At 40.3% G+C, this 25,386-nt stretch overlaps 1 protein-coding gene across 1 annotated transcript in view; it reads left to right on the forward strand.

The window, feature by feature from the left end:
- Positions 1–25,386, forward strand: part of MYH15 (myosin heavy chain 15) — a 181,044-nt gene that overhangs the window by 121,598 nt on the left and 34,060 nt on the right. Inside the window, exons 30-35 of the mRNA XM_037732018.1 lie at positions 5,191–5,317; positions 9,778–9,896; positions 12,314–12,510; positions 15,786–16,135; positions 18,288–18,412; positions 21,274–21,389. Of these exons, the coding sequence (XP_037587946.1) occupies positions 5,191–5,317; positions 9,778–9,896; positions 12,314–12,510; positions 15,786–16,135; positions 18,288–18,412; positions 21,274–21,389 (1,034 nt within the window). The remainder of the gene's footprint in view (positions 1–5,190; positions 5,318–9,777; positions 9,897–12,313; positions 12,511–15,785; positions 16,136–18,287; positions 18,413–21,273; positions 21,390–25,386) is intronic.

A 25,386-nucleotide genomic window follows, 5' to 3' on the forward strand; every position in this document is an offset into this window, starting at 1 on the left:
CTAAGCACTGCCATAGTGGGGGCTCCCTGCAGTGGCTCTAGCTCCCATGGCAATTCTCTGCCTGGACCCTAAGGCTCTCCAAAATATCCTTTGAAATCTAGGTGGAGGAGCTATGCTTCCATATCTTCTGCAATGCTTGCACTGTGTGGATGCTGCTATGGTTTACAGCATGTGCCTTCCAGAGTGGTGACCGGAGCTGAACCTGAGCCTGCCTGAGTGACAGAGAAGCGCTGCACTGGCATGCGGGGAGCAAAGACTGGAGGCAGCCCTGGGCAGCAAGCTTTGAGGTCTCATGGGAATTCTCTCTTGAAATCATGTTTCCTTCAAGGCCCTGGCCTTCTGGGCCTTTGTGGGTAGGGCAGCCACAAAGGTCTCAGAAATATCTTTAGGGCCATCCTTCCATTGACCTGATGAATAGCACCTGGCTTCTTTCTGTCCCTATTAATTTCCTTATCAAATGTTTGCTTGTCTACATCCTTAGTGTTTTGTTTTTCTTTCTGAAACTACTTTTTTATTCTTCACAATCTGGCCAGGCTGAGAATTTTCTAAAATCTTTAAATTCTGCTTCTCTTTGATTATACATTTCATCTTTATTTCTGTCTCTTCGTATTTTGTTTTAAGCAATCAAGAGAAGCCATGGAGCCCTGAACACTTTAAGGATTTCTTCCACCAAATATCCTAGTTCATCACTCTTATAGTCTACCTTCCACAAGGGACTGGGGCCTAGTTCAGCCAAGTTCTTTGGCACTTTGTAATAAGGATGGTCTGTCTTCTAGTTTCCAGTAAAATATCCCCAGCTTCCATTTTAAGACCTCAGTAGAATTGCCTTTACTGTCTGTGTTTCTACCAGCGTTGTAATCATAGTCATCCAACTAATCTCTAAGAAGATTAATTCTCTCTCTACAGTTCTCCTCTTCTTGTCAGCCCTCACCAGAAGGATTCTTAGTGCTCCATTCATGGGAATACAGGCTTTTTCTAACAGGAGGTGTGTACTTCACTACCTGCTTACTCCTTTCATCCGTCTTTATTTCTCCTGAAGCTGGCACTTCCTCTGAACATTTCTGTCACTGGCACGTGGTTCTTTTTATACCCCAGGTTCTAAGCGTGAACCTCTTCTTTCTTCCCTATTTGCTTTTCAGTCAATTACTGCTACAGGTCAGTCTTTACCATCTCACAGTTTTCTATTCCTATTCCCATGTAGGTCTCTCTCTACCTTTCAACTAGATTACTGCAGTGTTTTCCTCAATTATCTTTTTTTGCTTCTAGGCTTTCATTTTTTAAAACCATTTTGTATTTATATGTCCAAATTAATATTTATAAAGTATTCAGAATATTTACAAAGCATGGATTTATTGAATTATGTCCCCGCTCAAAAATGAACTCCAAACTTCTGCTTTCAAAGTACCTTATAACCTGTGATCGGAGCCAACCTGTCTTGCCCGTTTTAGATCCCATTGCTTTGTTTCATGGATCTTCCATTTCAGCTTGCTTTTCACCAAATATTCATTTTGACACCAATGTGTCTTTTCCAAACTAATTATTCTCGTTGGAATGCTCAAGTTCAACCTCCTGCATTAAGAACTTGCCTGTTTTTGAGTTCCTGTAGTACTTTGGGGGTCCCTCTTTATACTGATGCATTATATAGTTTTTTGGGTTTGCTTAAACTGAAAGCAGAAACTAGGTTTCATTTTCATGTTTACTCTGTGATTTGCAGGGTCTGTGCAGTCAATTACTAGCATCAGCTTTTACATACGCCTCTTGGAGCTCATGGATTCAGTGACTTGTCCAAGGCCACACAGTTCTATGGAGAAGATGAACTTCAATTCCAAGTCCTGTGTATATCTGTTGGGGAGCATGTCCTGCTGCTACTTGAAATATTTGCTGGCACGATAAATTGATTCTGTTCACTCCCATAGGCATATGCATTAGGCTAAACTGCTCCTTGAGTTGTTTACTTTATCATTTTCTGAATTATAATGCCAAGAATGCCAATGCTCAGTGGTACAATGAAGACTGAAACATTTTTAAAAGTATTTTATGCTGACAGAGAGGCTCAGGGCAATTTAGAAGTTATAGGAAATCTCACAATTATCTTGATTATTTTGAATTCCCATTGGTCCCTGCATTTCTGGGAGGCAGCATTTTTATGCATCATTTTAAGAATCAGCTATAAGATAAATGTTTCTTATTCAATTAACCTTCTCATCCCTGGTATCAGAACATACCACTTATCTTTATGCTTAAATTAAAAATTCTGTTGAGGGCACGAGTCTTTTGCATGCTATATCCCTATACAGGCCTCTTTTAGATAAACAATCTAATTGTCTTTTGCTGATCCTGTTTATGAAAATACGTTTTACATGGAAACACTATACTAGTGGTTAGCATTGCCTGTGTGGATACCTCCCATGTGATGCTATGCCTAAGGGCAAGTGCCTTTTCTATCTGTCCAAGAGAGCTGCCTCCTCTACAGATATGCAGAACCCAGCTGGCCTTCACCACGTGGACCTCTCTTGAGGAACTGGGAAATTTTTGGCTCCTTTTCTTGCCATTTTCACACACCATTGACTAAGTTGTCTTGTAGAGATCTGTGCTTTTTCACCCTAAGCAAACAGGTGCATAGCACAGCATATTCAGGGCCACAAACAGGTGACATTTCCCACACCTGGATATGTTCCTCCTGGCTCAGTTAACAGGTCATTTACTATTGGAGACTTCATAAAGTAAAAATGGTTTTCATGATCATCCTATTTTTATCCATTTTCCTCTGGAGCCCAGGATTCATGACAATGCGGGCCACCTAGGACATGAAGTCAATTAATCCTTAACATTTCCTTTATCACTGCTTCATACTTCAGATGCTTAGGAATCTAATATTTGACATTTTCTGGGTGTGTGTGCATCTGCACAGGCAGTTTCAGTTCAAATTCCGATTCTGACATTTAACAGCTCTGTGAATTTGGGGTGGTTATTTAGCCTCTCTGATGCTCAATTTTCTCATTTATAAAACAGGCAATCTGAACTTTTGAGAGATATTGTGAGGAAAAAAATAAGCATGCCAACTTTGACTGTCAAAGTCATTTTCAAAAGTGAGAGCAAACAAAATTCAACATGTAATTAGAAACTGTACAGACAACCTAAAAACTGTCACGTTGATCATTACTCTAGCTTTCTTCTACTTATGAGTGGAGAGTGGGGATGATTGAGCATGCCGGGCATTTAACATTAATGCTCTAACCTACGTGAAGCTGATGGCATTGTATGAGAAGCTGGCCACTGAATCTCTGTGAAGCCCGTTTTCACCAGGCCTGGGTGTGCTGTAGGACATCTGTGAACTGGAACTATATAACACTGTATTGGAGATGTAAGAAGACATAATTTAGTAGTCTTTCAGAGAATAACCATTAGTAAGTGAGACAGCCAGGTGGGAGGGGGTCCCTGGAGAAACTCCAACCAGTCTGCCCACTGGAGTGGAGCCTGGGAAAGTTCATGCCATTTGCAGTGGGGTGGAGCCTGGCCCCTCCTCTTCCCGTGTGGAACCTGGGATTCAAGCTGCGGGCAGGAAGCACTCTAGCAGGGACTCAAGCCTTGTGAGAATCTCTGTTTCCCCCTTTTCTTCCTTTTCACTCAGTAAAACCCTGTCTTGCTCACTATTCAAATAGTCTGTGATCCTGAATTTTCCTGGCCAAAGACAAAGAACCCCATCTGTAGCTGACCTAAGGAAAAGTCCTGCAACATAGCATGAAGAAAACAATCTTCAGCAAAGCATAGGCTCCAGCTAGAGATGGTCAAGGTTTTGGCTGATACAGAAGTTTTCCAGAGGACTAAACCTGGCATCACCTTTGAAACATTGCTGGTCCTTTGGCCGTTGCTCTATCATAACAATTAGGTTAACACTGAAACTATTAGGCTCACCATCAGCTTTCCCCATCTCACCAGACCTCACTGTTTTCTCAAAATTTCATTGGTGAAATCTTTTCTTTGTCTCCCAATTCTTCCATTTCCATAGCATACTTTGTGCAGACAAAGGCCTCATGGGCTGCTGTATGAATTGAGATTTAACACATAGAACTTAGAAGAGGGCTGGGTATGTAACAAGCACCCAATACATGTTAACTGCTGCTGCTATTACCATTAATAGTGTCATCATCACCATCACCAATGATGGGGCAGATGGAAGGCATTCCAAGATAATTTGTACATGAGCTTCATGAAAACAGCTGTGTAAGATCTGTAGAATCATAGAAGGCCACCGCCAATGTAATAATATAATTTTACTCTTTCTGACCATATAAATAATAAGAATGCAAACTACAGTTAATTTGTATGCTAAAGGGAATACCTCATCCTACATTTGGCAGCCCTTAGTCCTTTCTGAGGATCTTGGGCCTCAAAACCACTAGCATGAGTTCTCGGAGTCTGGCAAGAATCTGGTGATTAGATTGGGTACTTAAATTGGGTATATCAGGCAAAGGCCAATGTCATATCTTTTTCTCCAAGCACAAAAAGCCCATTCTGAGGAGTTGAGTTTGGGGATTGAAGTATTCACCCAACAGGGTCATCTTGAGCTTGTAGCCATAGTGATCAGTGGGGTACAGTTGCTCTGACAGCTCACATTTCTGTTATTAGGCTGTTGCAGCTCAGAACCACCCACTTCTATCCTGCTTGGGTAGCCTTCCAGATTTGCTTCCTCTTTTTTTCCCTCTCCTCCCTCTTTTCCTTCCCCTTCCTCTGCCCCTTCCCCCTTGGATATTGCTCTCCTATGTGCCAGGCACTATTCTAGACAATGGGGTTACATATGTAAACTGGATCTCTTCTCTCATGAAAGTTATATTCTAGTGGAAAAGATAGTTAAATATGTAGTCAGAAAATGATCATGTACCTTATTAGTGTTTGACATGTTGCCTTCTCCAGAAAAGTAAATAATTCTGGAAATAATCCTAATACTCAGGACTTTGGGTGTCTCCCAAGACACCTATACTCTGCAAAGCTTAGGCCTCTTGTGGTCCAGACCCTAGAGCTGATTGTACTTGTTTAAATCAGAAGACGTGGTCTCCCAGTGCTGGCTGAGCGCTTCACTACAGAAGAGAGCATGTGGGTCCCTGGAGCCACTCCTCCCCTACTCCTTTGTGCAGCTGATTCAGAGTATCCTCTGTGAGCCATGACCAGCCCTTCTTTCTCAACTCATAGGCAAATGCTGAGAAACTCTGTACTGTGTATGAAGAGCGCTTGAATGAAGCAAATGCAAAACTAGATAAGGTGACTCAGTTGGCAAATGACCTGACAGCACAAAAGACAAAGCTGTGGAGTGAGAGTGGTAAGTAAGTGTGCTGCTTGACTCATAGGCAGTTCTCCATCCCGGCAGACTCGTGAAGGCACAACTGAGATAATGAACTACCCACTGGGGCTGGGTGGGCACCTGAAGATCATATGGGAGGAATGCTGCCTCTGAGACAGCCTTGCCACACACAGGCCTCTTATCTAGGAAGTGTTACCTCTGTGCCACTTGCCAACTCCTGCCTAGTTCCCTTCCCGGAAATAGAAAAGTATAGTAATTTGCCATCGGCCGCAGCAACTCTCAAGATCAAAGCATGGGAGGGGCAATCTACAGTCTACTAGTAGACTTTTTTTTACAATTTCTACCTCGTTGAATATTTTTAAATTTAAAAAAATTTTTATATTTTTTTGGATAACAAATCTACATCTCTTTTCACACCTGGTAAAGCAGTGTTCTGGATGGTTGGCTACCTGATCCTGCGTGATTGGACCCCATTCTCTCTGACCTCTTTTCCTACATGCTCTTTCTCTCATTCTGCATTGGCCACCTCTTTCTGTGCTTTGAACGCCCCAGGCACACTCCCACCCTAGAGTCTTGCCCTAGCCGTTCACTCTGCCTGGAACACCTTATTAATGCTGCAAAGGTTTGAGGACCAGGGTTATTCAAGTGGATATCTGGGGCAAGTCAGGATAGGCCCGGTTGAGAAGGTGACATTTGAATACTGTCAACCCATTTCCTCAAGTGCTTCTCTTTCCATAGTATTTATTAAGTTTAAACAAACTACTTATTTGACACAATAAATATATTTGTCTCCATCTGTCAGAATATAAGTTCCATGAGGTCAAGGGTCTTTGTTCATTGATGTATGTCAATCATCTAGAACACTGCCTGGCACTTATCGATCCTCCATGAACATTTGATAAATGAAAATAAAAAATGTCCTATATTTTATTCGTTACTATCAACCACTATGAATTTTTTTTTTCTGTTTTTCCAATCTATTAAATTGTAGCAATCTATTAGGGGCTTTTCTTTATCAATTTATATAAGCTTTTGTATTTTGCACACTCAGTCCTTTATAATGACTGCTTCATTCATCAAGATTGACTATACCTAACCTTGCCCTGCACCTTGACTTGTCTCTCTGCTATGAACAGCATGTGGCTAGGTGTTTATCTATATCTAAAATCAGTTTTACACCGCATGTTCTCACTCATAGGCGGGTGTTGAACAATGAGAACACAAGGACACAGGGAGGGGAGCACTACACACGGGGGTCAGTTGGGGGGAAATAGGGGAGGGATGGTGGGGGATGGGGAGCTGGAGAGAGATAGCAAGGGGAGAGATGCCAGATGTAGGTGATGGAGAGGAAGGCAGCAAATCACACTGCCACGTGTATACCTATGCAACAATCTTGCATGTTCTTCACATGTACCCCAAAACCTAAAATGCAATAAAATAAATAAATGGGAAAAAAAATCAGTTTTAGTAATACATTCCAAGAGAGAGAATTCCTAGGTCAATGAAGATAAACAATGTATTTTTGATGCTCAAGAGGCACACACTTTTAAAAAGAGAATGAACACATTTGGTCTATATAACATGATTCCTCCAGTAGACACCTCTATTTGCAGATGCTAAATCTAGGATAGAGCTAAATTAAAATTAGTTGATAAAACTAAAAACCTGGAAATCTAGAAGAAGAAAGTGTCTTGGTTCTGTTAAGGACACTGAATGGGACTATTCTTATAGCGCCCACAGGGTGTGTCACGCCTGGGCTTGCTACCAAGGCCCCATTTTGATCTGTGCTATTGAGGATTTAGTTGGTATGTAGCCTCCACAGTTCAGAGACAAAACTGGAGAATATCTGGATATCCGGCCCTGAAGGAAGTGCTGTGTAAAATCTGTTTGATAGGCATTGCTGTCTCCCCCTAGTTATTGTCATTAATTTTCTACTCACTTTTTTGATGAGGAAATTGGTGGGTAGTGCGTAAAATGAAAGCGGGTCTGAGATGATAATTCTGCTTAGGCTGCAGGATTTTTTGCTTCCTTCTTTTAACTTTACCATTTGATTGGCTTTTGTGTAAATTAAATTCGGAGTACAAATTTATCCAAGCCTATCCTCCCCTTACTGGGTCCATGCTCCAGATTGTTTGTTTTTGTTTTTTTTATTTTTGGTGGCTACCACCAAAATTTCTTTCTCATGCTCTGTCCTGTCAGCTTACCATACTCTGCTTTCAGAGGAAAACCAATAGTAAGTTAGGTCAATTAAGCCACATTAACTGGGTAGTGGCTCTGTAATATACGTGATATATTAGTCTCAGCCAGGTAGTGGATTTATATTTCTTCAGAATCCTTTTAAATAAGATGTTTTTGGGCCAGGCATGGTAGCTTATGCCTGTCATCCCAGAACTTTGGGAGGCTGAGGTAGGTAGATCACTTGAGGCAAGGAGTTTGAGACTAGCTTAGTTAACATGGCAAAACTGTGTCTCTACCAAAAAATACAAAAATTAGCCGGCCATGGTGGTGGATGCCTGTAGTCCCAGCTACTCGGGAGGCTGAGGCAGGAGAATCACTTGAACCTGGGAGGTGAAGGTTGCAGCTAGCCGAGTTTATACCACTGTATCCCAGCCTAGGCAACAGAGTGAGACTCTGCCTCAAAAGAAACACAAAAACAGGAGGCTGAGGCAGGAGAATCCTTGAACCCAGGAGGTAGAGTCTGCGGTGAGCCGAGATCACACCATTGCACTCCAGCCTGTGCAGCAAGAGTGAAACTCCATCTCAAAAGAACAAAACAAAACAAAAAAGCAAACAAAAACTCTCAAGATATTTTCATTCAGATACTCTTAAAGTTTGGTTCACATATCCCAAGCGATTCTCAAGACCCTGTAGGGGGTCTATGAGGTTGAAGCTATTTTATTATAATACAGAGAAGCTATTTGCTCCTTCAATCTTTTGCCGTTTGTATTGATGAGGCAAAAACAACAATGATTAAAATTGCTGGAGCCTGATCACAAGTCAACATGGTAGCACTAAAACATGCTAGCAAAAACTGTATTCACTAATAGGTACTCACAATTTTTTAAAAAGTCAGTTTCACTTAAAGATGTCCTTAAGCAGGAAAAATGAATTTTATTACATCTCAACTCTTGAGTATATATCTTTTAATATTCTGTGTGACGAAACAAGAAGTATGCATAAAAAATTCCTGTTTCATACTGGAGTGAGATGTGCGATTAAGTTCTGAGCTGAGCTAGCAGTTTTTTCAGGGAGTATCACTTTTACTTGAAAGAACGACTGACAAACAAATGAGGCTTATTTAGACTTACATGTTTGGCAGATGATTTCTCAAAAATGAGCAAAGGAAATTTGTCACTTCAAGGAAAACAACTGACAACGTTTGTTGCCAATAACAATATAGGAGGTTTTAGGTAAAAATTATATTTTAGAAAACATGTATTTGCCATCATTAGGTTGATGGCTCTAAATTCTTAGACTTTTCTGTTGAGTTCAGCAGTGATGTTAACAAATATGATTTTTGAATACTGTATGTGATATTGTGATTTATAATAAGATATATACATGTACCTATAGGTGTGTATATATGTGTGTATGCATATATATGTGTGTGTGTATGTGTATATATACACACATATATCCCTATACGTACATATGTACATGTTTGTGTATATCGGACACTGTCTCTAAATAGATAGTGTCAGAATTGAGTTAAATTGTAGGACCTTGGTTGGTTGAATCCACAAAGCAGAACCTACAGATATTGAAGGCTGGACAAGTTAAGCAGGGACAATAGACTAGACTGTGATAGAATTTCTCCCTCTCATGTTCACATTTCCTACCATTTAGTGACTACTGCTAATATTTATTTAGCAGTTCAGTCTATAAAATATATTCACATTAATTTAGTTTTAATTAAGAATCATTTATTGTTATCTTCATTTAACAAAAGAGGCAAAAGTTGTAATTATCTAAAAATTATATAGACAGAAGTATACAAAGGCATATATAATAAACAAGGGAGTATGGTATAGGAGAAGGTAGCCTTCAAGAACTTCATTTGGATCTACCTTCACCAATTACAAACTGTGTATGTTTCTGTGTCAGTCATATTTAAGTAAGTTGCTTTGTTTCCTCCTCTGGAAAATAGTGTAATACCTACATTATCAAGGAGTTATGAAAATTAAACTAATATACAGGAAGTACCTATGGCATAGAAGTTTCTCAGTAAATAGTAGCTAATATCTGTTATCTATTCATACTTATTACTAAAAATCAGTTCAGTTTTAGGACTCTCTTTGGAGTCCTGAAATGGATAATTGCCATGGTTTTGCTGAATAATAGGACTCTCAGACCCTTCCTAAATATCAAAAATATGTGGGTTGGAGTCGTTCTGGCTAATCTTAAAGTCAGTAAGTCAAGTGGAGGAGGCAATAGATAGGAAGACTGTAATTATGTACTTGTGTGAAATCTTTCTGTAGGCGAGTTTCTACGGAGGCTTGAAGAGAAAGAGGCTCTGGTAAACCAACTTTCCAGGGAAAAGAGCAACTTCACTCGGCAGATTGAAGAACTGAGAGGGCAGCTGGAAAAGGAAACCAAAGTAATGCATCTATTGTTTCTCACTAGTAACTTGACTGTGTGTGTGTGTGTGTGTGTGTGTGTGTGTGTGTGTGTGTGTGTGTGTTTAAATAGTGCTTGATGAATCAGCCTGAAGACTTTTTTCTAAAAGAAGAAGGGAAAATGCCCTCGAAGTTATGGGGGGGAATCCATGCCAGGAAGAACCCCGATGACTGAAGGATCTTCCTTGGTGATTCGGATTGCTTCTTTGCAGATTTAGAGCAAGCAAAGTGTGTGTTTCCATCTTGTGTGAGTGCTTGAACAGAAGGGCAGCAAGGCTCTTTCTGGATTTTGATTCTGAACTGCTCATGAAAAAGTGAAATTAAATAAAAGCTTAGAATAAAACAAGTGGGACTGGGTTAGCTCAGTGTTACTTTTAAATTGTCAATAAATTATGGAAATTAGTCGTTTCTTCCTATGAATACCTAATATTGCTGGAAGATGACTCCAATGAAAGTGATTCTGAAAAGTGAAAGCGTATGACTAACATGAGATATGAATTCTTTGAGCTTTGATATTTAAATGAATTCTTAGTTCATATTCAAGGCATCTTGTTACTAAGACCCCAAAGTACCTTACTTGTAGATGATCACATTATGAAGGCAGATACTCTGAAGATGCATGCAGTTGAGTCTGTTTTTAAAAATTGTACCATTCTATTCCCTTAACTCTCCATATTTTCTATGTTATACACAAATTTAAAACTTTATCATTGTTTGTGCATCAGACGTTGTACCAGATACTTCTATTACGTGATCTCAATCTCCACATCAGTCAAATGAAGCAGATAGAATTGCATCCTTATAAATGAAAAAACCAAGGCTCCGAGAAGAAAACTAACATGTCCAAGGTCATATACCTAGTGATATACTGTGAAGGAACTTAAGCACATAGCGAAATGAGTTATATTTTAGAAGATCTCTCTGGCTGCGTTCCCAGTGACTTCCAGTTGGCCTACAAGCCCCCTGATCTGGCTCCAGCCTCCTTCTGTGACCTACTTCCTACATCTGCTTCCCTCATTTACTCCCCCTCAGCTGCCCTGGCTTCCCTTCTGCCTCTTAAACCAGCCACCATCATTCCTGCCTTAGGACTTTTATAACTGCCCTTCCCATTGCTTAAAGACCCTTCTCCAAGGTCTTAGAGGGATGATGAAAAGGAGCCAAGCATCCTAGACTGTACTTATCTTCTTTATTCGTTTTACTACTATTAGAAATTTTATTTATTATTTACTTGTTTATTTTGTGTATCCCCTTATTCCTTTTGGGCTCCTTAGGGCAGGGACTTTGTCTCCTTTATTTCTACAATACTAGTGCCTGGATCAGGCTCTCAATAAATACGTGCCATGTAAATGTCATGTAAAGATTTTAAATGTTTTTCCTTTAAAGTAAAATAAACAAGAGGAGAGGTCACAATTTGAACCCAAGTTCATCTGATTCCAAAGCCTGCATCCTTTTCAGAGTCACCATGTATTTGTGACTCCTCATTAGCCACCCAAAGGGGCTGGCTGAGGCTGCCATTAACTAAACCTTGTGCCTTGAGAGCTGTATCTTCCTGAAAATGTGCTTTTTTTCTAATTTGCATAAAAGACCCACAAGGACCCGTCAGGACCCTGGTTCTTTCCATACTAGATTATCTCAGGGGAATGATGCTGCTTGGTTAGCCAGATCACCACTTAAATGATAAAAATGTTTATTAAACCAGTAGGGCTGTTCAATATATATGTAGGAGCCACTAGTACCCTACAGGTAGCAATTTAAATTTATATTGAAGTTAAATAAAATTAAGAATTCAGTGTTGATCACACATTGTACTGGGCACATTTTGAATGTTCAGTAGCCACATGTGGCTAGGTGTTTACCGTATTGGGCAGTGTACATATAGAACATTTTCATCATTACAGAAAGTTCTATTGGGCAGTACTATTTTGAAGTAGTAGGAGCTGAGGTTTTTAGAGATTTCAGTGTGAAATAAAAGATTTTATTTTCCTCATCAGCAAGATGAAAAGACTAAATTTCAGTGGTTCTTTCTGGTTCAAACAAGCTCTGAGTCTAATATATTGCTAAATATAAATCTTATTGCCTAAATGATAGTGAATGTTCTCTTTGCTACCCTTGCATTCTCCACTATTTCTAGAATTCCGGGCCTGTCTAAGTCCACAGAGTCAAGCTGGCATTTCCCTAAATAGAATTCCCTTCCCTGTTTTAATGGCAGCAATTAGATACAATCTATCCTTTCCCTCGTTCCAAATTCTCTCCCTAGTATTACTTTACTAGGTTCAGGTTCAGCTTGAATTTGTGGCAGGTTGTTATTAACCTTACCTAAACAAAAAATTATCTTACTTTCAAGACTTGTGTTGTTCATGATGGTCGTGCCTTTTTTGTGAATGTGTGCCTCCTACAGTCCCAGAGTGCCCTGGCTCAAACCCTGCAGAAGGCCCAGCGTGACTGTGACCTTCTACGAGAGCAGTATGAGGAAGAACAAGAGGTCAAGTCTGAGCTGCACCGGACCTTATCCAAAGTCAATGCTGAAATGGTGCAATGGAGAATGAAATATGAAAGCAATGTCATCCAGAGAACAGAAGACTTGGAGGATGCCAAGTGAGTAGGGCAAGACTACCCTTAACCTGGAGTTAGTCACATGGAGGAGTATGAGAATGACTCTGTCTCTAAGGCTTTGTGGTATGCACTTAACAGATCCTTGCTGAGTGCAGGAACAAGCCCAAAACCGAAGCTGAAACATTCACTGCTGGTAAGAAGCACACTCTCCAGAGGGGCTAAAAATACAAAAAGTATAATACAAAGTGACAGAGACTGTAAAGAGGTCCTGGGGAGAGAAAGGAGGCTCTTTCTAGGTGCACAAGGGAAGTTTTCATAAAAGATGTGACTTTGAGCCATGGTTTGAAAATAGGCTATCACTTTAAACGCTGTATTTCATTTGTAACACCAAAATAATTGAGTCCATGTGTGTACGTGTCTCCATCAAAGTCATTGTGTCCCTGGTCTACAACTTACAGACTACAAAGTAGTCTGTGAAGATGGACAGGGAAGCTGGAAAAATGTTAGGATCTGTCATGGCATCTTCTAGGACAAAGTTTGCTTTGAAAAGAAATCATCCCCAGGCCACCCCTAAGGTTAGAATATCAATTTTGTAGCCATTTATATGTAAAGGTTTTAAAAGTTCTTAGGAGTTACAGAAGTTTGGGGCACAGCTGAATTGAGACTCAGTACCGGGGTGTAGAACAAGCATTTTGCTTAGAGGCCAAGACACTGTATCTTTAAGATAAATTGTCAAACCCTAGCTTATAATTATTAAAGGTTTACTCAAAAGAATGTGTGCCTCGCTTGGTAGCTTGGCAAAAATCCAGGGAAGATCAATACATTTCTCTTTAGCTTCAACCAGAAATAATGTTTTTCAGTTCTTCACCTAAATCTTTGAGAGGCATTGCTGTGCAATTGCTGAACAGCTGCTGTGTTTTGTCCCAGAAGGGGAACCAAGTGATCCATCTCTGTCCCCACAGTAACTTAAAAAGGGCTTTAGAATGACAGATACTAAAAATACCTGCAGTGGGTGTTTTATCAAAACTCTGGACCACAGAAAGTTATGGCTTTGAACTGAGATGCCTCCTTATATCCAAATATGGCCTTTACTTCTGAAGTAAGATTTTTCCCACCCTTCTAATGATTGAAGAATTCAGGTAAAATTGCCTATCTATTGTTCTGTTTGATGGTTTCTTTTGGGGGTGGATAGGAAAGAGCAAAAGAATATAGACTACTTTGCAACCCATGGGTTTGTTGAAACTAGTTCTTTAGTATGTGGTAACTAAAGAAAATAATGGGCAAACATGGCACTCTCTGAAGACACTTTTTTGGCTTTCAAATTGGTGGATCATCAAATAATTAAAACTTTGTCTGTATTATGCTTTTCCTCTAAATCACCTCAGGGAGGTAGACAGCTACAAAACAATCTAGGGTCCTGGTTTCTTATTATTGAAGTTAAAGATTTGCCTGCTTTGATTTACAGGCTGTGGTTCAAATGATGAGTTAGTTTAGCAGACTCAAGCTCTCCTGAGACCCAATTTACTGCCTCTGAATTCTACGTTCCCCAAGGATAAGGATTTAGTTTCTTAATTTCCAATATTCCTTTACATATTTGAGACAACTAAGTAGGTGCTTATGGTTGGCAAGTTAAGGAGCAAAATAGTAGTTGATACTAAACATAAAACAAAGTTACTAGTAAAGCAAGGGTAACCAGTTTGTCCAGCTTGCCCTGAACATTTTGGCTTTGAAAGTCTCATGTCCTGGTGTATCAGTCCATTCTCACACTGCTAATAAAGGCATATCTGAGACTGGGTAATTTATAAAGGAAAGAGATGTAATTGACTCACCATTCAGCATGGCTGGGAAGGCCTCAGGAAACTTACAATGGTATTGGAAGGGGAAGCAAACACGTCCTTCTTTACATGGTGGCAGGAAGAGAAGTGAGTGAGTAAAAGGGGGAAAACCCCTTTTAAAACCACCTGCTCTCATGAGGACTTACTGTCACGAGAACAGCATGAGGGTTACAGCCCCCATGATTAAATTACCTCCCACCCAGTCCCTCCCACATCGTGTGGGGATTATGGGAACTACAAGAGATTTTGGTGGGGACACAGCCATACCATATCACCTAGTGAAGCCTCTCAGTCCCAAACAATCCAGTATGATTGGTCACCCAAAGTAAAACTCCTATTTTCTTTGATCAACAAGCATTTCTAAAGTAGTTTTAAAAACACTTATGTGTAATTATTTCACTCAACTCCTCCTGCCTTAGGTCAGATAAAGTATCAGAATCTCCTCTTAACACTTAAGAAACGTGAAGCAAAGAAGTGACGTGACCGTGGTTAGAAAGCCAGGCGCAGAGTGTTGTTAGAACCGAGATCCTCCCTTGATCCTGAGCACATAGGGGTTTTTGCAGGATTCCACCAAAAGGGGGCTTTATTACCACATTGCTCTGTTGGGCTAGTCATGCGGTCGTGTTAATTCCCGAGAACATTTTTCTGTTGAATAGCAGTGGATGAGAAAAGCTTTGGTACATACAGTACTTTTCATCTAAGAAGTATAATGAATGAGTAAGAATGGGACTGCCAGCAACCCTGCAGGAGATGTAAGCAGCAGAACACATTTCAGCCATTAGAATTCCTAATAGCAGCATATTATGGGGGTGGTGGAGAAAGAAGCACTGTAATAGACCCTCCATCTCAGAGATGCCAAAGAACAGCAGATGGGGGCTAAAGTACCCCCTAAGAACAGTAGGACCTGTTAACTGAGCATAATGAGATGGGTTTGGGAATATAAATTTGGAGAGAGGAGCTGAGGTGGAGAACAAACTTGGAGAATAGAAAGAATTGTGTCATGTTTAGGAGCCACGTGATAAGACAGAATAAGCAGGAAAAAGCAAGAGTGCGCTTTAGAAGCAACACCGCTGGAGCTCAGTAGTGACTACCATGGCTGCCGATTTGTCAGGTGCTTACTGTTGGGAGGGTGTTCAGTGTAATCTTCCCTTTTCCCCCCCTTCTTAGGAAATAATCAAATCAGTATTACTTATTAGAGCTTTAGGAGAAGCAAATATTTGTAGGAATTCAAGAGATTCTGAGTTCCAAGTGCAGGTTGGCAAAGGGGGAAAATACAAACCCCGTGCACACAGGAGGCAGAGGATGGTGGTCACAGACAATAAGGTCACTTTCAGATAGGAGCTGCTATTGCTTTTTACCACTAAGCCTACCACAGAGGCCATCCTGCTTTGCACCCAAGCTCTATCTTTAATCCAGGGCAGACTTGATGAACTCTCTGAGAGTTGTTGCCTCACTCACTCTTTGGGTGTTCTCCTTTCTCAGGAAGAAACTGGCAATTAGGTTGCAGGAGGTAGCCGAAGCCATGGCGGTGGCCAGTGCCCGAAATGCCTCCTTGGAGAGAACCAGGCACCGGCTGCAGCTGGAGCTCGGGGATGCCCTGTCTGACCTCGGGAAGGTCCGCTCTGCAGCAGCCAGGCTGGACCAGAAGCAGCTGCAGTCTGGCAAGGCCCTTGCCGACTGGAAGCAGAAGCACGAGGAGTTGCAGGCGTTGCTGGATGCCTCTCAGAAGGAGATCCAGGCTCTCAGCATGGAGCTCCTCAAGCTGAAGCACGCCTACGATGAGAGCATTGTGGGCCAGGAGACACTCAGGAGGGAGAACAAGAACCTCCAAGGTACACTGAGCTGGGCTTGGAGCCAAAGCCAGAGTGGGTAGCTCAGGGAGAGCCCTGGCTACAGGCAAGCCTGTCTTCAGCATTTTCACATTGCCAACATGTTTTAACTTTTCAATTTTTATACTTCTGCTTGACATTTTTTTTTTTTTTTTTACTTTAGATGCCATTTGTATTAAATTAATTCTAAATGTAAGACTAGTTTCCTGCCTTTAACTTCAGACCCCCTCTGTAAAGGAAGCCACTGCTGAGAATGTCTTGATATTCACAACCTTAGCAAGATTTTCCATGAGTGCTATACTCGTGTGTATTTTTTGCCCAATTTATACATTGTTCTACACCTTTTACTTTTTCATATATGAATATATTTCCTGATTTAATGACTATTTCTATAGTCCATACTATGTACCAGGCATTGTTTATTTATTGTTAAATTTTCAGAACAGTCTAGTGTTAGTTTCCTCATCTGTAAAATGGAGGCGATATGGGTCGTAAGTTGCATAACTTGTCCAAATTCACATTTGATAAATTGCAGATCTGGGATTTGAGCCTAGCTAGCATGGCTCCAGCATATACACACGTAACTACTGAGCTGTGCAAGCTTCCCACGTACCTTGTGGCTCTTTGCATGCCTGTACATGGAGACCTACCACAAGCTTTTTAATAGCTAGTGTTTTTTAATAATGATGGCTATCACTTATCTAGACTTTATTCATTTTAGATCCAATTATTCACAAATACAAATAATCCTACATTATACATGCTTGCACATGTATTTATGCACATGTAAAAATATTTCAGTAGGATGGATCCCTGGAAATGAAATTGCTGGGTTAATGAAATGAATTTTTAAATTTTGATTTACTGCCAAACAGCCCTTCAAAGAGGCTGCCAATTTATCCCAGCACCAACAGCAATGTGCATGAAAACCCTGAGATGCCCTGGAAGCAAGTTCATTACTCTTAGAGGCGTAAATGAAACTTACTTTCTCTGTTGACCTACATAATCTATGATCAAGGCACTGGCTGGGCACGTGAGGGGTGCTAAAACAGTGGTTAGAAAACTTTAGCTACATCCAAACCAGCTGGAGGACTTGTTAAAGCACAGATGGCTGGGGCCCACCCCCAGAGTTTCTGACTCAGTAGGTATGAAGAATTTGTATTTCTGACAGTTTTCCAGGTGAGGCTGGTGCTGCTGATCAGGGTACCACCTTTGAACTGGGGTGGGGTTTGAATATCGAGTGAACTTTTTCCAAAGCTCTCCAGGTGATTGTAGGTTGTGGTCAGAGTTGAGGACCTCTTCCCTGATTTTTTTCTTGATAACCCTCTTCAGGAGAGCACTTATCAGAGAAGAATTTATTATGCAATGAAAATTTCCATCTAGCAAATTTGTCTTTGTAACTTCTAAAAATTCTCATCATATCATATCACAGTCCAGGATCTCAGAACCAGAGGAGCAGGTGACCTGTCGAGCTCCTTCTACCGCCTTTGATGAACTGGGTAATTCCCTGAGCTGCTTGGCCCTATACTACACCTTTTAGGTACTAAAGGCAGAACTGACAATAACAATATCAGGTGGAAGAGGTTTTGTGACTTCTTGATGTCCTGTTTTGTTTGTCAAAGGCTTATGTTCATGAGAGCCTAGGAAAAAACACTCAAGTGCTTGAGCTAAAGCCACTGTCTTCCTTGGGCCCCTTCTGATTCTCTGGCTGATCTGGGGCCACGCCTTGGTTGCTGACAGATACTGATCTAGCTTCTACTTTAAGTTCCTGTCTCAGTGTTGAGTGGTGCCTGAAACAATGGCAGCCGCTAGTGTTGATGGCTAAGCACTTACACTGGAAGGGCAGGGACTCCAGGTCTGCATTCCTCCAGGTGGAACCTGGAATGCCTCTAATGAGCAGGACTGCCATGTAAAGTTGCAAAGGTTGTCCAGTGTACAAATACTATGTGAAGCACCATCCTCACCATTTGTCGTAGATAATTTTTGGATGGCAAAAGACTATATGAAAAAAATGGAAGCCCTTTTACAATTTCTACATCCCATGTGGGATAGGTCATCAAGTTACCAAGGGTGACGTGAGGCCACTATCGTGCCTGGTACCATTGGTCTGAGACTGAGCACATTCACTAACTTTGTTTTCCTTCCCTCTCTCCAGAAGAGATTTCTAATCTGACAAACCAGGTTAGAGAAAGGACCAAGAACTTAACTGAAATGGAAAAGATCAAGAAACTAATTGAACAAGAGAAGACGGAAGTCCAGGTGACACTGGAAGAAACAGAGGTATCATCACCAGGGAGAAAAGAAAGTTTCACTGTGATAAGGCAGAAAACCTGCATTCTGGCAACAACAGCAGCAGCAACAGAATGACATGCATTCAAGTGCTTATTTACTATATGCTAGGCACTATGCCAAATGCATAATTTTAATGTGATCACCATAGCAAACTACTGTCCCCATTTTATAAAAGAGGAAATTGAGACTCAGAGAGTAAGATACACAGCAGTGAATGCAAATCTCCTGACTGTAGTAAAAACAGGCACTGTGTCTATCTTGTTCACCGGTTTATCCCCAGAGCCCAGACCCTCACTACTCAACATGTGGCCCATGGACATCACTTGGGAGGTTATTAGAAATTCAGAATCTCAGCCCTCTGCCCATCTCTGTTGAATCAGGATCTGCATTTTAACAAGATCCTTCCTTTGGTGGTTCATATGCACGTTAATATTTGAGAAGTGCTGGCCTAGAACATTGTCTGGCGTGTAGTAGAGGCTCAGTAAATATTTGTCAAATGTTGAAAGAATAAATATTCTCATAGCTGCCCCTCCTTAGTCAGTCAAAAAAACTTCACAATTTTTTTCTCCCCCAAACTTGCTGTAGTTTCAGAAATAAGATTCAAAGTGATGTTGTCAAACATTTGTTTCTGAAAGCTCATCTTTGTGCAGATTGACAGGAGGGTTTTTGGTGTTATGGATTAACCATTCAGGAAAAGTCTCTGGCTTTATCTCTGAGTGTGCATTAGCCATTGAAGACGTTTTGCCTAAGAAGGTAAACTAACAAGGAAGTCATCCCATCACGGTTCTTAGTTGAGTAAGAAACCCTGATTAGCCTCTTTTCTTAGAGCTGAATTTCATCTTCCTGACTCAACCTTTGAGTAAGTACTCAGACACATTAAAATACAGCCCTGATCCTCCCACCAGGAGAAAAAAAAATGATTTTTGAAAGGTGTGGCAGTCAGTGTCAGGCAGGGGTCTCTTGGAAGATATGGTAGTGGAAAAGCAGACCCCAAACTGCTCTGTGCCAAGCATTGTCTGTGAAATTTGCCTCGCCATTATGATTCCAGAAGAAACCTGAAAGCAAATGTGTCCATGTTACGCTGTGTATGGAGTTGTCAGGCAGCAGCTCTCGCCCTGTTGTGCATACATGTTTCCTGAGGCTAACTTTATACAGATGCCTTGTGGTGGGCAGTATGTTTCCTGAGGCTAACTTTATACAGATGCCTTGCGGTCGGCAGTGTGGCGTCCTCTAGCACAGCTGGTCCTTATACAGTTGGTGAACTTCTTTTTGTTTACTTGTTCCCTTGGGTTCTCTGGCCCTCCTGGCAAGGGACTTTTTGAAGCCACCACCTTAATTAAAAGAAATACATTTTATGATAGAAATTTCAAACACTATGACAAGCCAATGAAAAATAAAACTGGCATGGGCAATTTTTGTCCTGTATAACGTAGCGGCATCTTTGTATATTCAGTCCATCAGCACTTGCGTCAAGGGTGAGAATGACAGGAAGGCATCACCCAAACCATTTAGTACCACTAGGTGGCAATACATTCTATTCACATTTTCTCAACTTCTCTCTTCAGCCACATCCGTAAATGCTTCATTAACTTGGACATGTATTTGTAACGTTGTGTTATTTATTTCCCTTGGTGAGCCTTTATGAGAAACTTTATCAGATTTTTTTAAAGCCATAAAACTCAAATTATCCTAGGTCATCTTCCCTAAAGATTCACTTTCTCAGTGCATTTTAGAGGGTTAAAGGTGACAGTTTCCCTTTGAAGGAACTACACCATCCCTTCAGAGGAAATTGTTTTCCAAGCATTTGTTTTTGAGTGTGTGTTAGCAATTTTATTTCCTTTCATATTGAAGCAATTTTATTTTCTTTTATATCAAGAGAACATCAAGGGAGGTCTTATTAAAATTTCCATCATTTTTTATATTTTTATTTTAAAACTGCAACTCAGTTTTCCTTTTTTACTTTTGGTGGTATCGGCTAAGCACTCCTCAAAAGAGGCTATAAAAAATTACTTCTGCCCTTAGGACTGCCTGTAGCTAACTGACCACAAAATTGCATCACCCTTGATGCCCTTATATCATTGGTATTCTGCAAGTGTTTTTTGGGAGTTTCTTCTTTTATATACATTTTTGTCTTCAGGACAGGCTTTAAAGGTTTAGCCAAACCTATGCTTTTAGAATTGAATTATAACATCCCTGCCAATAATTGCCTTTACTAAATTTGAATACACAAAGGGGCAGGGAATCTTCCTGCCTGTCAAAGCAATTCATTGGCAGTAGTAGTACCAATTATGTTGTTAATGGCTCATGCTGGGTGTTACCTGTCAGGTATATCCTAAATTCCTTTATTTGTTCTTCATATGACAAAATTTGGACACTACCCTATTGTTTGTTTTCTGAATGCAATCCAGCCATCCAACTTTTCCTCTATCCCCTCGTGATGTCCAGAATTTAACAGAAGATTCCAGGTAGGGGTTATCACCTTCCTTGTTCTAGCTCTGATACTTTTTAAAATTTATCCCAAAGATGGAATATGTTACAAAAAGTCAAGAATAATAAAAAGTTTAAATATAGTCACAGACAAGACTGAAAATTTCTATTTTAAAATAGGCTTTAAAATTCTAGTTCTAGAGCTACAGCTGAAAGACTTAAGAATGTCAAATCTATAAGTGAAATGACAAATGAAAGCAGTTGATTGTCTCACCCTGTTGCAATCTCTAGGAACCTGACTTGAACCTGTATCTCTTCCAGTAACCCTAAGAGAGCCACATTAGCCACATAGGCTTTGGGAAAAAAATAAAATTTTGTCTAAAAGTGGACTTCATTTTATGCTTTTTATTTATGTATTCCAGGGAGCCCTGGAACAGAATGAAAGCAAGATTCTTCGTTTCCAGCTTGAACTATTGGAAGCTAAAGCAGAACTTGAAAGAAAGCTTTCAGAGAAAGATGAAGAAATAGAAAATTTTAGGTATTTAAGATGATTTTGATGTGTAACAAGTATGTATTTCGGAATCCTTGACTAAACAGAGCTCATTATGTCCAGCTGCTTTTATGGCCCCTGTTGGAGTATTACCAGAGGCTCTTAGTGTAACTCTATATTAGATTTTTCTATACACAATATCTATAATTGTGCATAGATATTCCCTTATACACAATTGTGTATGGATATTCCTTTATATTAATAGTGGTGCACTTACTAGCTTACTAGCTCATGACTATTAATATAAAGGAATATCTATACACAATTATTGCCAGATTTTATAATTTTCTTATGTTTGAGGAGCTTCTACTCTCATGGGAGACTCAAAATATTACCATATAAATGATTATATGTATAAGGACTGTGTATACTGTCTGAGTGTCCCTATAATGCCACATTCTTTGGCATTAAGAAATTGACTAAAAATGCTGAGGCATGGAGAAAAAGCCAAAAAATTCAATGCTGTACTTTCAGATGAGAGTGAAGTTTTCACATAACCCCTGCCTGTACCTGTAGGGTACAGTTTGTCTGAAGATGAGCAGAGGCCAAAAGCTAAGCTGCTTATTGAATCCTTGTTAAAGCAGCTGAGTCTTCATAATCAGGAAACTGAATTAGACAGGACTCATGGATTGCAGAATTTTTTCTTAGCTTTTTCATAACAAGCTGATGACTTCAGACATTCCACTTCTTAGCTTCTCAGTGAAGTGAGGGGATAAAAGCAGCCCCTACATGTCACAGGAGGTGGTGAGGAAGATCAGTAGGCTGATGTTCGCAAAGCACTTCACATGCTATAGATCAAAGGCACAATTATAAACACTCGGAATTAACGATGATTATATTATCTAATCTGTTCCCTTAAGTCAATGCCATATGTCAGAAAGAAAAATCATTTGAGCCTGAAGTTCAACTGGCAACTTACTTTCAATGTATTTGTTAAACAGTTAAAAAAAAAAAAAAAACCCTGTTAACATGTTCAATTGAACTGACCTCTTTCCCATAGCCCATTTTTAGACAAAACTCTCAAGGGGGTCAATTTTTTAATGAGGATGTCAAGCCAAATTTGGCCCTCTGTGTGCTTTGTGTTATCCTTGCTCTCACTCACTGGCATTTTCTTCTATAGGACTGACTGTGGTGAGCAATTCTGATCTACTTAAGAGGCTCTGAGTCAGTGTCTGAAAGAATTTTTTTGATGAAGGGCAAAAACCTTGGGCCTTGATATTTGCCCTACTTATTTCCACAAGGAATCAAAATGAATGTCTCCTTGTGCAGATTTTAAAAAAGCAACAAATAACACTGATTTCAAGTAATATCAGACCTGTACCTATAAATAAACCCAGCTGAGGAGAAATGAATCCTCAGAGAGCCTGTGTCTCGTCAGGTACATCTGAATGTCATAGAGCAGTTTGCCAATTATAATAATATTAGTGTGAAAAAAAGCCAGGGATCCAAAGAGCTAGGGCTGGAAGAAGAAAGAACTGAAGAACAGGCGTGAGCCATGAAGGGGCTGAGGAAAGGAGGGGCGGGCTGGAGGCAGGGAACCAGCTATTCATAAAATTTAATGATTCATAATAACTATAATAGGCACATCCAGAAAGAAAAGATGAGCTTATCTTACAAGATATCACAAATACTAGCCCAGGCCCTTTCTACTCTGAGCACAGATTGTATCGAAATGCCTTGGTTTAGTCTGATAGTTTAATTTGACTTTGGGGCTAGCAGGGCATCTTAAGGAAACTGAGTAGAATACCAGGAAGAAAAAAAATATATATAAGCCAAGCACAAGATTCTGAACAATCAAGGATAAGCCAGGGAAGTTATAGAACAAGGAAAATATTGCCCAAGGGCAAGATCAGGTTCAAGGTCAATGCCCATATAACCGATCATTAACTCCACAGAAACTGAAGGATCCTGGTAAGACAGGACCTGGTAAGTAAGTCAAAGGGACCAAGAAAGCAAGAGAAAGAGACCCAAAGGCAAAGGCAAAATCTTGATACTACCGCAAACCAGGTAACTCATTCAACTCATTCTCTGCTGCCAGGCCCTCTCTTCCACTCTGGTGAGGACTGATGCTGAATGAGCCCAGCCTGGAGGCCTGTTGGTGGTGAAAAGTACAAGCAGATGTGTGTGATATGTTTCTCTTGGTCAACAGATATTGGAATGCTTAGTGTTCACCAGACACTACCTCATATTCTAGTCAGGGCTTCATAGACATTTTGGATAGAGTATTCTATTTATTTCTATAATAAATAAATAATGTTATAGTTGGCGTAGGTAGAGGTAGGGAGATGACAATGCAGTCACTGATGGAAGGAGAAGAAGAGCTGGTAGCTGGACTTGATCTTCCCATCTTATTAGACACAGAGGACAAGGCCAGCTTGAAGGCCAACTCATTGCCATAATTGCCATGTTAGTCAAGCCCTACTGCATGGCCCAAGACTAGGCTGACAAAATGTTGGTCAGGTGCATCCTGCATCTTCAGGGAATTCTCTGATTGGAGGAAATGTTGAAATGTGAGAGTCATCACTCTGGTTCACAGCTGTGGTCTTTCTGAGCTATATCCTGCTCTCTCAGACAAACCCAGAGAGGGGTTTTTGGGAATGAGGCACTGAAATTCCTTATTCTATCGTATTGCATTTGTTTGTTTTGGCTTGATCACCAACAGAAAGGCTAGGCAACCCTTTTCTCTAAAGGGTCAGATGTTAAATATTTTCTGCTTTGCTAGATACATGTTTTGTTTGCCATAGATGCGGCCACTATTTAACACTGTAGTTGTAGGTTGAAAACAGCCATAGAGAATAGGAAATAAACGGGTATGGTGGAATTTGGCCCACAGCCCATAGGTTTCCCACCCCTGGCCTAGAGCCTCAAGTATGCAATAATGTTCCATTGTATTTTCCTTCTGTAAAGTCCACTTCTCTGAACTCAGTCATGTCAAACTTTGTCATGTGGTCTTAATTTATATACACCATCTGACTTGGTTTCTTTTATTGTCTGAGGGTATCTCTGCCAGAATATGCTCACAAGTTTTCCCACTTTTAAGTCAAATATTTTCAAGTGTCTTTGAAAATTAGAATCTCATACTCACATGGTAGCAAAATAACTTGTTAATTATTTTAAAGCTAGCTCATGCGTATTTGGGTTAAGAAAAAAAATCTCCTATTTCTCCGACATAGATGAACAATATTGGAGGGAAATAAATGACCTATTGGATTGTCAGTGATTTAAATGATGAGCGAATGATTTAAAATCATTAGCTCTTCAAAGTTCTGTCATCTTGATTTTTCTTTGCATTTGGTTTCTTAAATTATATTTTACATTTTAGGAAAGAGAAGGCACTTCTTCCTATATTGCCCTTGGTCCTGAATACATCATTTTTCTTAAAGAATGTACTTGAGGGAGCTTTCATTTTAAAGATTTCTTGACTCTGTATGAAATGTGTTGATTGTTCAGCAACCATTCTCCAGGACTATATTATACCCATGCCTCTTAAACCATCACACTTTTTACTTGTCAGCATGCACTTGTGAAGTTTCATAAACAACTGTGGGAAAAGTGTAGTTTGAAACATGCAGTTTGTCTGCTTAAGTAGAACGTATTTCTGTTCAAAGGATTTTGACATCAGGCTGGGGATGCTTCAGTGTTTCTGTGTAAGGAGAGTCTGCTGTGGCAAAAATGAGAGTTTCCCAGTGTAGGACAGATTAAGTGTCTGACAGCTTCTGGTGATGTGGAATGTGGGCATCCCTGTATTGGTTTACTGTGGCTGTCATAACAAAATGCACAGATGTGTGGCTTCAACAGTGGAAATGTATTTCCTTACAGCTCTGGAGACTAAAGGTTCAAGATCAAAGTGTTGGTAGGCTTGGTTTCTCCCGAGGCCGCTCCTTGGCTTGCAGATGGTCACCTTTTCACTGTGTTCTCATCTGTTCTTTCCTCTGTTCACATGCATCCCTATGTCTCTTCCTCTTCTTATGAGGACATGAACTGG

This window comes from Cebus imitator, unplaced genomic scaffold (genome assembly GCF_001604975.1).
Source record: "Cebus imitator isolate Cc_AM_T3 unplaced genomic scaffold, Cebus_imitator-1.0 Scaffold439, whole genome shotgun sequence".
In the NCBI taxonomy this organism is placed as follows: domain Eukaryota; kingdom Metazoa; phylum Chordata; class Mammalia; order Primates; family Cebidae; genus Cebus; species Cebus imitator.